The sequence below is a fragment of the Haliotis asinina genome, chromosome 3 (genome assembly GCF_037392515.1).
Source record: "Haliotis asinina isolate JCU_RB_2024 chromosome 3, JCU_Hal_asi_v2, whole genome shotgun sequence".
NCBI lineage: Eukaryota > Metazoa > Mollusca > Gastropoda > Lepetellida > Haliotidae > Haliotis > Haliotis asinina.
The window spans coordinates 40,728,465-40,742,406 of NC_090282.1; the positions used below are offsets into that span (position 1 = coordinate 40,728,465).

General features: G+C 41.8%; 1 protein-coding gene across 1 annotated transcript; it reads left to right on the forward strand.

Moving 5' to 3' along the window:
* The first annotated feature begins 9,272 nt into the window (after positions 1-9,272).
* LOC137276903 (zinc finger MYM-type protein 2-like) lies at positions 9,273-11,335 on the forward strand. Its single transcript, XM_067808552.1, has 4 exons — positions 9,273-9,928; positions 10,160-10,409; positions 10,639-10,874; positions 11,121-11,335. The coding sequence occupies exons 1-4, from the start codon at positions 9,277-9,279 to the stop codon at positions 11,318-11,320; spliced, it is 1,338 nt and encodes a 445-aa protein (XP_067664653.1). The 5' UTR covers positions 9,273-9,276; the 3' UTR covers positions 11,321-11,335.
* Positions 11,336-13,942: the final 2,607 nt, after the last annotated feature.

A 13,942-nucleotide genomic window follows, 5' to 3' on the forward strand; every position in this document is an offset into this window, starting at 1 on the left:
ATGTCTATATTGGCTTTTTCCTCTTCAACTATCCAGCAAAAGAAATATACACAGTCATCCATTTTTGACATTGGCTATATATGAACAAATACTGGCATGGTTATTCATTGGCGATGCATTTGATAAGAGACTCAGTACAATAGTCGATACTAATCCTTACTTTGGGAGTGTGCAGGCAGTGTCTCTTTGAGTCTGGCAACGTCTGATAATGTTTTAACTTTTCGGGTCAAATTCAATTTTCAAGATTACTTGTTTCTTTTCCCCCAGTACTTTATGATTGATAATCAATACATGTATACATTTTACAAGGTTTGTTTTTTATGCTTGCTCGTTTCAGAGAGGCGGCTTGCATTCAGAGTGGCATAACAGCAACTGTATGTTAATATATCGTGTGGTGGTCAGAATATTTGAAAGAAGCCATTTTGTTTGCGACCGTAAATCACATTTGTGTCTTTCTGAATTCATGCACGATTGTAAGGCTACTATTGAAGCAACAGCTGGCGTCTTTGATCAGTCAACCTTGGTCCTTCACTGATAAATCTCACGGTATCACTTGCCCAAATAAATAGACTTTTTAATGAATAGGAGCTTTGCAGGTTAAATACTATTCCTGGGAAATGCTACGTGTCTCTTTAAAAATCAAATTCATATATCTGTGTTATTTTCGGAAGAAGGACAGTAGAAATGATCCTGAAATATCCACGACAGACAACAGCATTGAAGTAATCAATATTCTGCAATAACGGTGAAATGAAAACAAGCGAGATGGACTCAGCAGTTGATGTCATAAGAAACCAGTAACGCATTAAGTGCCATAAGAAGTGATTTCTTATTTACTTACGCCGCCTGTAGCGTTGTTCTAACAAGAATTCGATGGGATTTTAACGCAAAACATCAAGCATGTAGCATCAAGGGTAGACTAATGTAACTCTTAGCATCTGAATTATGTATAATCCTGGTAGTACAATTCATCAAATTGATAACAAGCCCAGTGCGATGGGAAATTCAGAACCTGAGGAAATCTAAACTAGCTTCATTTAGGGCTTCAGCATTGCAGGGAGGACTAGGCAGTATGGAAAATTATGTGATTCGGGGACTGTGAGACAGGCTACATTGCAGGGAGGGCTAGACAGTTGAGAAAATTATGTGGTTCAGGGACCTACATCTAGGTATATGCACCCTGTGTACTTATGGACTTTTTGCGGTATTTTGGGCATTACGGTGAATGAATTTACTTTTGCGCTACACCCAGTGATATTCCATGGCGGAATTAAGTGGCGGTGGTCTGTAAATGAATCAGACATTCCAGTGATCAACAGCATGAACATCGATTTATCAAAATTGGATACGATGACATAGGTCAACCAAGTGAGTGAGTCTGACCACCCTATTCCGTTAGTCGCCTCGCACGACAAGCATGGGTTGCTGAAGACCAAATGTGGCCCGGAACTACAACCAACCCTTGTGACGTGGTACAGCTATAGGTAGTAATTCACTGAACCTTGCTTTACATTATGTTAAACGAGGTTTTCCCCTAGTGTTTGGATAGCGTTCTTTATGTCATATTAACCATATGATCCACATTTTAGTCGCCCACAACTACGGATTTGGGGGCTGTACATTTCCCCGACTATGTCTGCATAATGGTTGATCTCACATCGCCGACGCTTCACCCACACGTTACGCCTGAAAGGTCACGAGGACCTCCTGTGACGTGGGTCAGGTTGGTCTTATCACGACATCAGCCACTGGACCGTGTCACGTGGCACCTTTTATCATACACCCATCCCTTTAGGTCCCGTGTATGCTTCACATCCGCCCACCTGAATGAAGACGTTCCCGCGTGTTGTTGAGCAATTACTCGTCACAATCCACTCTTTATATGTGACAGGTGAAGTCTTTGCGTTACGTTATATCTGCCCCGACGGGTTTTGGGAGGAACGCGCAATCAGCAGTATTTATCTACCGTAACATTGCAAGAGCTGATGCATTTTTAAAGAGTTAAATAGATATGGGTTGCGCGTTCCATGATAAAAAAAGACAACAGAGCAAACAAGTAGGACAGTCTTACGAGGGTTCGTTGATACGTTCTAAGCTCAAGTGTGTTCTGAAGAGATACTCAGGTGAAATTAAGTAACCAGAATGAGTTTATACCAGATATACATACGCCTTAAGAAAGCAGACTGAAGGTGTGGAAAAGCTCCCATATTAAGAACATCTGGACATACCAGCTGTGTTTTAATTCAGAATTGTTTCATATGATTCTACTTTTAAACATTCTATTTTATTTTTTTAAATGTGCGACTCCGTAAAAAATCCCGTCATTCCGAAAATGAAGGCGATGTCAGTTTTGGTTTTATTATATCGAAGATGATAAACATTATTTTATGATGTCCATTTTATTATGGCCTCCGTGTAGCTGAATGACAAAATACTTTGAAATTGGTTTAATGAGCATTGAACGGTTCTCTCGTGGTAACTGGCTGACAGTCTGAGGATTTGTATATCACACGTAACATTTCAAGATTTGACTCATTGTGACATATTGGTACATACCTGTGTAAAGGTATATCACAGTGTTTGGCTTTGAAGCTGAAATCTAATTGTATCCGTGACAGTACATTAAACAAAACATCATCCATTGCTTGTATTCATTTACCTCGGTGCTGGGATACAACAGATAGTTGGTCTGGATTTAGGTGGATGCGTTTTTCAACAAAGATATTATATCTTGTGCCGTTTTATCATGCGTCTGCACGTAGGATCTGTATGTAAATTATATGTTAATATTTTCTTAAACTCAATGAAAAGACATCAAACGAAGGGCTTGAATTGAGAATCAAGTTACTTCACTTGTCATGTTGGATCCCCGACTTCCGGGGCTCTTTTTTAGCCTCGTATTTATCTTTTAATTTTTATATCGGTTATGGTATTGACACAGCGTTATCGCGTTCAGTTCAGGACATGACGAGGAAATTTCAGGAAAGTAATACAGTCATAAAACCAACTCGATATTCAAACATTAATCATATTCAAATAAACCTCGTTGTCAGTTTAATGCACTTCAGTTTTTTCATTGCATGTAAGGTAACTGACCCAAAGGCATTACATGGTACCAAAACATATATTATTTTATTTTGGGCATCAATTCTTTTTTCAACAAAATGATTGATATATAGGAAGGGCTTGTCGGTGTCGTTTCGAAGGTTCCTTGCAGGAGAGCCGGGAAGATCCGGGGTAGGACTGGTCTTCAACAACCAATGTTTGACAAACGGGATCAGATGACTGGATTGTTGCGTTCAACAACGAACAAGCCAAAATCCTTACAGAACAGTGAGAAAGAGAGTATTCTGACTCTGACACGAGATAGGGCCAATGTGGAAAATACTTGTTTCATTGCTTGTCGAACATATATCAACTAAAGATAAAATGAAATAATTATTCATTTTCTATATCGCCAGAGTCTTCATGCTTTTTTCACCATAGATAAATATTTCCTTCCATAATCTAAAAATATACATATCGTATCTGATAGCCTGTCTTTAAAAACAGAGGCATTCGGAGTAACGGATTCTCTGTTAGGATGTTTCTATACACGTACATTTAAGATTAAACTAACATATCTATAACCAATCCTTTCACACTAAAAATTGGGAACATCCAATGTGGAAATCCACGTGACATGAACTCACTCACCCGTCAGTAGTTTGCTAATAGTATGCAACAAGGCCCATAGTCTAGTGGTTAAAGCGTTCGTTCGTCACGCCAAAGATAGGGGTTCGATTTCCCACATGGGTACATTGTGTGAAGCCATTTTCGGGTGTCCCTCGGCGTGATAACGGTGGAATATTAGTAAAAGTAACACTAAACTCATTCTCTCTCACTCACTCACTCCTATACAACAATGGGGTCTACGGTTATCCGGACATCTGAGACGATATTATTCGCAATAACTAGAGTTGCGCCCACGGTCGTATTTCTCATTTCCAATTCGCACTGATTACCTTGCGAGCGTATAAGCTGTGAAATTAATAAAGTACCGATCAAAAAGAAATATGTTTTACATCCAACCCCAGGCCCGGACCTAGACAGCAGATGACCGAGTTAGTAATCTACACTTGGCATAATGGATGATGGAATGTAAAAAAATCATGTTTGCTTAATTGCAGACATCATGAAAACATTGCTTGCAATCTAGGTTCGACCGCACCAAGTCCTCTTAGATAGGAATGTCAGTGCTGAGATCGAACCTTTCAAACTTTGACATAGCCAACTATAGTCTTGGATCTTGGTTCAAAGGAGCCTTAAAATGTCGTTCGAAACCTGGCGTATCCAGACAAAGTTAATTAATTTTCATTTCACCAGTTAGATGGGGCAAGGTAAATGAATTCCCATGATGTACAGAAATGGTTAATTCTTTCCATTTTTCATGACAAAATGTGAAATGATGGCAATAAACCTAACATCAGTAAAACAATCGGAAAGCCAGCAACATTGTTATGCTGTTATGTTAAAATGCTTATGTCGAAGTCGAACTAGGATATACTGTATTACCACCTACACGTATGTTTCCTTGTGGACAGCTGAAAACATATACGAACACACACACACACACACACACACACACACACACACACACACACACACACACACACACACACACACACACACACACACACACACACACACACACACGTGCGCGTGCGTGCGTGCGTGCGTGCGTGCGTGCGTGTGTGTGTGTGTGTGTGTGTGAGCTTGACATTTTAGCGATCTAAACTAACTGCAGAATACGGTCACAATTACATTGAAATGTTGAGCACTTTTCCTGGCTGCAGAAAAAATATCATATTCACTACACCGATAAATGCATGTGAATACAACCTAGCAAACGCCCATTGCCGTTAGTGTTCCCGACAACCAGTTCATCCGACCTTTCTACTGCAGATAAAACATTCATTCACACTACATGTACTAGCATAATACTTTCAGTTCCACGTCAGTTGTATTCTCGAAAAATCTGCCTCACTCCCGAGGATTATTGCGAATAAAAGCTCACCAGACATGGCGTGGATTTTGTTGTGCATGCTGATACCTTTGGGACACATGTCGTAAATATTTTACGTGGGTAGCTGTTAAAACTGACATTGTTAAAATATCACTGTGAAATCTTGCATGTCAGGTAGACTACGATCACAACGACCTGGCAGATATAACGAGTTGATCTGTTTTAGTGCCTGACGGACTGCTCTATATTTAGTTTACGGAACTGCTGTTATGCCGAAGTGACGGATATAACGACCTGATTTGTTTTAGTGCCTGACGGACTGCTTTATATTTAGTTTACGGAACTGCTGTTATGCCGAAGTGACGGATATAACGACCTGATTTGTTTTAGTGCCTGACGGACTGCTCTATATTTAGTTTACGGAACTGCTGTTATGCCGAAGTGACGGATATAACGACCTGATTTGTTTTAGTGCCTGACGGACTGCTCTATATTTAGTTTACGGAACTGCTGTTATGCCGAAGTGACGGATATAACGACCTGATTTGTTTTAGTGCCTGACGGACTGCTCTATATTTAGTTTACGGAACTGCTGTTATGCTGAAGTGACGGTTATAACGACCTTATTTGCTTTAGTGTCTAACCGATTGCTGTATGTTTAGTTTATGGAACTGCAGTTATGCCGACCTAGAATTACTTGAGTTCGGCATAACCGTAGTTTATGCATTTGTGTCGAAGTCAAGATAGACATGCAAGCCGTGAATGAGTAATACTATGTCCACTTTCTAATCATCCTGAATCCAACCCAATACACAATTAAACCGGTTGTAAGCAGACACGTGAGCTGGGATTATTCCAGAACAACCTTCCTTTTGGGATGAGTGAGTGAGTTTAGCAATGTTACTCCAGCAATTTCAGGACGCTGGACACCAGAAATGAGCCAAAAATCACTGTATCCATGCGGGGAATCGAACCCTGATTTTCGGCGGCGGGCGAACGCTTTAACCACCAAGCAACCCCACTGCCCCTCGGTCCTTCCTTTTGAATAAAATATCATGCTATCAACCTGTGATTTGTTTGGAGCGTCCCGTCCCACATGCTGATAGACGTCAGGTCATGACCACAGCCATGTTTGAATGTGTCCACATATGAGCAAACACAAAGTGGTTACTCCATCACGATGTATTGTTCATGGTTGTGTTTCGGCGAGTGTTTTCAGCCAAGCAACGTCCTGATAACGAGGGTTCTTTGGTCACATTGAATTTTAAGCGTATGCTTTGTTTTCACCGTCATTATAGTAGTTTATCGCCGCTGAGATGAGCACGTCATGACAAACTGCTTCTCATTTATAAACTATCAGGAAACCGGGGTGTTTACGAAACCGACAAACCTAGTGGGTACAATTTCCTTGTTTGACACTGTTAACTGAACATGTCACAATGATCTACAACCAAACACGCTCCGTCGCCATTCGTTATGTGAATCTAATTTGAAGGCTGAGACGTTTAATCGATAGGGATGAGGATGCCCCAGCTCAAGGCCTTTAAACCTTCGTCAACGTTTACGACGACCACAGGAGGGCAAGCAGCCTTTCTCCAAGGCCGTACTGAGTGCTGAGGCCATAGATGTATTGAAATCCTAACATTATAGAGACGACTCTAGATAAGCGAACAGTAAAGTCTAAGGAGAATGTGTTCTCTTTATTGATGTTTTGTAGAAATCATCATTTAAACTGTTATTTAATGCTTTATAGACTTGTGCAAGTCTACGACTGGAAGGCCTGGCGCATTTTTTACATGTGGATAAACCCTTCTAGCAAGTCGCGGGCATCATGCTTGCAATATTCAGACATCGTAGTCGCCAGGTTGTAACATCATAGCATCAGGGTTCTGATAGGAAATGCAAATATGATTGATTATAACAACCTTCTAGTTCTCATTCCTCGTACATTTACGTGCGGTTGAACAACAATCGATACTACACGACATGTGAAATAAAAACTAAACGATAAATGAAACGGCTGTGGTTAAAATACGGTCGCTTGATATGTATGCTTTCAATCTCCAGCCGGATGTAAATAGAGGTGCAATTTCAAAGCATCTAAATACGTACGAGGAAATTGAAAACATTCAGCATCCCCATTTTCCGTATAAAACATTGCATAAACAAGAAAACGACAATGCGTTGGTTATCGATAAGTTTCGGCTAACGTTTCGTTTAAATATTGATTTCATCCGCTGTAAAAAGCATATCTCGTTGAGGTGCGTTTAACGTCTCATGGGGGGATTACCTCTACAAAATGGAAAACGAAATCATTAGTTGTCTCTAAATGGACGTTAGTTGTTCACACTTGTACAAACATGCTCTTGGGGCGTCTGGTTTTACAATTCTCCTCTCATCGTTTGAGTAGTTGGTCGTACGATGACATAACATAGTGGTATTTACTTTAGATATCGTTATTACTGTGTGTCATGTACTCTCAGTGTTCCCATGATATTATATTCGATCCCATGGTATCAACATTAACTGCACTATTATCATTCCAAGTACCAACATCGGCATTGCTCAAACTAACTCTTCCCCAACCCCCACCCCATACCACCCCACTCAAACAACTTCACTCCTCTCAACAGCTACCATCCCAATGCCACCACCACCAACCCAACCCAAAACTCATAACCCGCCACGCGCACATGACAATGTGCACGCACGCACGCACGCACGCACGCACGCACCACAACGCGACGTTCAGTGCCACCAGCTCATCATCATTAAAACCACTTCCATTAAAATACCACTATTGTACTACCACTCTTTAAACTACGACAACCGCCACCAACTACTACTGCCACAAGGGGCGGTGGGGTAGCCTAATGGTTAAAGCGTCCGCCCCTCACTTTGAAGACCCGGGTTCGATTCCCCACATGAGAACAATGTGTGAAGCCTATTTCTGGTGCCCTCGCCGTGATATTGCTGGAACATTCCTAAAAACGTCTTTAAACCATACTCACTCACAAGCTACTGCCACAACCAACCCTCTTCCCCACTTATTCCAAAGAAAACCCACACACGGACACACACTCTCGAACACGCAAACACACACACGCAAACACACACACGCAAACACACACACACACCACACACACACACACACACACACACCACACCACACACACACATACACACACACACTCTCTCTCTCACACACACACACATATACATACATATATGTGTGTGTTTGCGTGCGTGCGTGCGTGCGTGCGTGCGTGCGTGCGTGCGTGTGTGTGTGTGTGTGTGTGTGTGTGTGTGAGAGAGAGCTTGACATTTTAGCGATCTAAACTAACTGCAGAATACGGTCACAATTACATTGAAATGTTGAGCACTTTTCCTGGCTGCAGAAAAAATATCATATTCACTACACCGATAAATGCATGTGAATACAACCTAGCAAACGCCCATTGCCGTTAGTGTTCCCGACAACCAGTTCATCCGACCTTTCTACTGCAGATAAAACATTCATTCACACTACATGTACTAGCATAATACCTTCAGTTCCACGTCAGTTGTATTCTCGAAAAATCTGCCTCACTCCCGAGGATTATTGCGAATAAAAGCTCACCAGACATGGCGTGGATTTTGTTGTGCATGCTGATACCTTTGGGACACATGTCGTAAATATTTTACGTGGGTAGCTGTTAAAACTGACATTGTTAAAATATCACTGTGAAATCTTGCATGTCAGGTAGACTACGATCACAACGACCTGGCAGATATAACGAGTTGATCTGTTTTAGTGCCTGACGGACTGCTCTATATTTAGTTTACGGAACTGCTGTTATGCCGAAGTGACGGATATAACGACCTGATTTGTTTTAGTGCCTGACGGACTGCTCTATATTTAGTTTACGGAACTGCTGTTATGCCGAAGTATAGGAGAAAAAACGCCTCCTCAGTTTTGGTAGAGAATGTAAACCTGAGGGGTAGGGAAATCCCGAGGGGCGTAGCCCCGAGGGATTTCCCGACCCCCGAAGGTTTACATTCTCTACCAAAACTGAGGAGAAGTTTTTTCTCTTGCTTATAAACCGTCATTTTAAATATTGCGTTATAAGGAATTAGGACCTCACTATACCGCGAACATTCGGAATGACAGCAATGTCGCAACTCTAATGCACAAGTTAGAAAACGCACGGGATTTTCACGCAGTGCACGTGTTTTTTGTGAGTGAGTCAGTTATATACCACGTGGTTACTTGAATCCGCTCATTGCTAACCATGGCAAACCAGAGCGAAGACGAAATGTTTTTAACACAGTCGCAGTTTAAGAAAGATGATGACAATGCTGCTGCTGCTGCTGCTGCTGCTGATGATGATGATGATTTTCTGTTCCGTTTCGCGGCACCTTTGACTGAGGAAGATATTGAAAGGAAATTATCTCGATGTGTTCCAAGAACGACAAGGTACAAAAATGATTGGGCGAAAGGAGTATTCAGGCGATGGCAAGAAGAGCGTCGGACGAGGTCAATGGATGCAAACATCGCGCTGTCGTCGTCCGTCTTGACTGAAGACTTGCTGGATATGACTGCTAAAGATATAAATACAGCCCTAAAGTATTTCCTATTCGAGGCGAGGAAAGTGGACGGGACTTGCTACCCAGCTGTTACTGTGTATGGGCTATTCACGGCAATAGCGTCACACTTGAAAGCTAACAAATCTCCTTACAATCTGATGGAAGGCGAAGAGTTCCAGGACAGCAGACAGGCACTGGACGCATGCATGCGTGAGAGGTCCACAGCTGGTCTTGGAGCAGACGTGAGAAAACCTACAGAGGTGATAACTCGAGACGAGGAGAACACTCTGTGGGAGAAGGGGGCTCTTGGAGAAGGCACGCCGCAAAAACTCCTGGACACAGTCCTCTACTTAACTGGTGAGTTGCATTTTGCATTTGATTTCCCTGTCGAAAAGTCGGATATTAGCAATTTTGGCATTTACAATCAAACCTTCACATCGAAAATAAATGTGATTAACTGGAACAAAATGCCCGACTTCACTTTGAGGCAAACCAAACCAAACAAAGTTTGGATGGATATTTTGAATCCCGTGTTAAGACCAAAATAGATAAACATTATATAATTGTGTACGGAATTTTATTTTCCAGGACTTAACTTCGCCTTGAGAGGTGGAAAGGAACATCGGAGTTTAAGACTACACCAACAACCTCAGATTACAGGCCCACATACAGACCAGAACGGCCGCAGGTACCTGCAGTATGTGGAAGACGTCTCTAAGACAAATGCCGGGGGAGTGAAAGACAGGAAACTGCAGAAGAAAAAGGTGCGAGCGTATGAAAATACCAAGAACCCGGAACGATGTTATGTGCGCCTTTTCATGAAGTACAAGTCACTTTGGTATGTATTAGATGTTTTCTGATACATTTCTGATACATGTTATACATTCTTTAGATATACCACTCATTTAATCACATCATGCGGGTGACTTGACCCATACTGCATGTAAATTGTCTTATAATTTTACTCCCTGATGATGATTGCACGCATTGGTTTAGGGGCATATAAATGACAAATGCAAACATTTCATACTTAATTGATTCTATGTCAACACAATTTAACTTTCCAGCCTACCATCTTCAACTCGAGCAAATGCGTTTTACTTCACCCCGATGAAGAAACCTAAGGATGGAAAATGGTACCTAGAGTCGCCCATGGGCCACAACACAATCCAGACAACGGTGAAGAGAATATGTGCTGAAGCCGGAATTGAAGGAAGGAAAACGAACCACTCGCTCAGATGCACTGCTGCTACCCGTCTCTACGAGGCAAACATAAGCGAGCAACAGATTTGTGAACAAACTGGTATGTAACTCAATGAATATCTGCAAAACACGAATGAAACTTGAAGTGACTGGGCCAAATTGCAATTTGGCGATTTTAAATGCTAGAACTTGTGATGTCAACATGTGTTATGGTTAACATGCCAAGATCCGGGTTCGAATCCCAATGATGGCCCCAAGCAAAGCGATTACAATATCATATAAATTGCTTTTCAAACGGTTATGTACAATTTGAAATGACTTATCAAGATGAATTCATTTATTGTAGGTCACAAAAGCGAGGCAGTGAGGGTTTACAAGAGAACCAGTGATCAACAACAAGCAATGGCGTCAGATGTTCTCTCATGTTCAGCTCCAAAGAAAACTCAGACGTCTGCGACAGTGTCGGTTCCTACTTCAGAGGGAGATTCCGGTACAACACAAACTGTCGCTCACGGAAGTGTTACAATGACGTTCAATTTCAATTAAAACACTGTTGTCAGAGTTTTTGTTTTTCCTTTCCTGTGAATGCAGATTTCGGTGGCTGATCGCTCCAAACCGGTACTTTCGGGACGAGGGTTTACTCCTAGTAAAACCTGGGAATAGGTTTTACTTAAATCTAGTTAAACCTATTCCCAGGTTTTACATTGGGAGTAAAACCTCTTACCGGGTATTGGTGCAAGTAGAAAGGATAATGACCATTAAAGGCAGTGATCAGAATTAGGTTTATAAGTGACGGATATAACGACCTGATTTGTTTTAGTGCCTGACGGACTGCTCTATATTTAGTTTACGGAACTGCTGTTATGCCGAAGTGACGGATATAACGACCTGATTTGTTTTAGTGCCTGACGGACTGCTCTATATTTAGTTTACGGAACTGCTGTTATGCCGAAGTGACGGATATAACGACCTGATTTGTTTTAGTGCCTGACGGACTGCTCTATATTTAGTTTACGGAACTGCTGTTATGCTGAAGTGACGGTTATAACGACCTTATTTGCTTTAGTGTCTAACCGATTGCTGTATGTTTAGTTTATGGAACTGCAGTTATGCCGACCTAGAATTACTTGAGTTCGGCATAACCGTAGTTTATGCATTTGTGTCGAAGTCAAGATAGACATGCAAGCCGTGAATGAGTAATACTATGTCCACTTTCTAATCATCCTGAATCCAACCCAATACACAATTAAACCGGTTGTAAGCAGACACGTGAGCTGGGATTATTCCAGAACAACCTTCCTTTTGGGATGAGTGAGTGAGTTTAGCAATGTTACTCCAGCAATTTCAGGACGCTGGACACCAGAAATGAGCCAAAAATCACTGTATCCATGCGGGGAATCGAACCCTGATTTTCGGCGGCGGGCGAACGCTTTAACCACCAAGCAACCCCACTGCCCCTCGGTCCTTCCTTTTGAATAAAATATGCTATCAACCTGTGATTTGTTTGGAGCGTCCCGTCCCACATGCTGATAGACGTCAGGTCATGACCACAGCCATGTTTGAATGTGTCCACATATGAGCAAACACAAAGTGGTTACTCCATCACGATGTATTGTTCATGGTTGTGTTTCGGCGAGTGTTTTCAGCCAAGCAACGTCCTGATAACGAGGGTTCTTTGGTCACATTGAATTTTAAGCGTATGCTTTGTTTTCACCGTCATTATAGTAGTTTATCGCCGCTGAGATGAGCACGTCATGACAAACTGCTTCTCATTTATAAACTATCAGGAAACCGGGGTGTTTACGAAACCGACAAACCTAGTGGGTACAATTTCCTTGTTTGACACTGTTAACTGAACATGTCAAAGTGATCTACAACCAAACACGCTCCGTCGCCATTCGTTATGTGAATCTAATTTGAAGGCTGAGACGTTTAATCGATAGGGATGAGGATGCCCCAGCTCAAGGCCTTTAAACCTTCGTCAACGTTTACGACGACCACAGGAGGGCAAGCAGCCTTTCTCCAAGGCCGTACTGAGTGCTGAGGCCATAGATGTATTGAAATCCTAACATTATAGAGACGACTCTAGATAAGCGAACAGTAAAGTCTAAGGAGAATGTGTTCTCTTTATTGATGTTTTGTAGAAATCATCATTTAAACTGTTATTTAATGCTTTATAGACTTGTGCAAGTCTACGACTGGAAGGCCTGGCGCATTTTTTACATGTGGATAAACCCTTCTAGCAAGTCGCGGGCATCATGCTTGCAATATTCAGACATCGTAGTCGCCAGGTTGTAACATCATAGCATCAGGGTTCTGATAGGAAATGCAAATATGATTGATTATAACAACCTTCTAGTTCTCATTCCTCGTACATTTACGTGCGGTTGAACAACAATCGATACTACACGACATGTGAAATAAAAACTAAACGATAAATGAAACGGCTGTGGTTAAAATACGGTCGCTTGATATGTATGCTTTCAATCTCCAGCCGGATGTAAATAGAGGTGCAATTTCAAAGCATCTAAATACGTACGAGGAAATTGAAAACATTCAGCATCCCCATTTTCCGTATAAAACATTGCATAAACAAGAAAACGACAATGCGTTGGTTATCGATAAGTTTCGGCTAACGTTTCGTTTAAATATTGATTTCATCCGCTGTAAAAAGCATATCTCGTTGAGGTGCGTTTAACGTCTCATGGGGGGATTACCTCTACAAAATGGAAAACGAAATCATTAGTTGTCTCTAAATGGACGTTAGTTGTTCACACTTGTACAAACATGCTCTTGGGGCGTCTGGTTTTACAATTCTCCTCTCATCGTTTGAGTAGTTGGTCGTACGATGACATAACATAGTGGTATTTACTTTAGATATCGTTATTACTGTGTGTCATGTACTCTCAGTGTTCCCATGATATTATATTCGATCCCATGGTATCAACATTAACTGCACTATTATCATTCCAAGTACCAACATCGGCATTGCTCAAACTAACTCTTCCCCAACCCCCACCCCATACCACCCCACTCAAACAACTTCACTCCTCTCAACAGCTACCATCCCAATGCCACCACCACCAACCCAACCCAAAACTCATAACCCGCCACGCGCACATGACAATGTGCACGCACGCACGCACGCACGCACCACAACGCGACGTA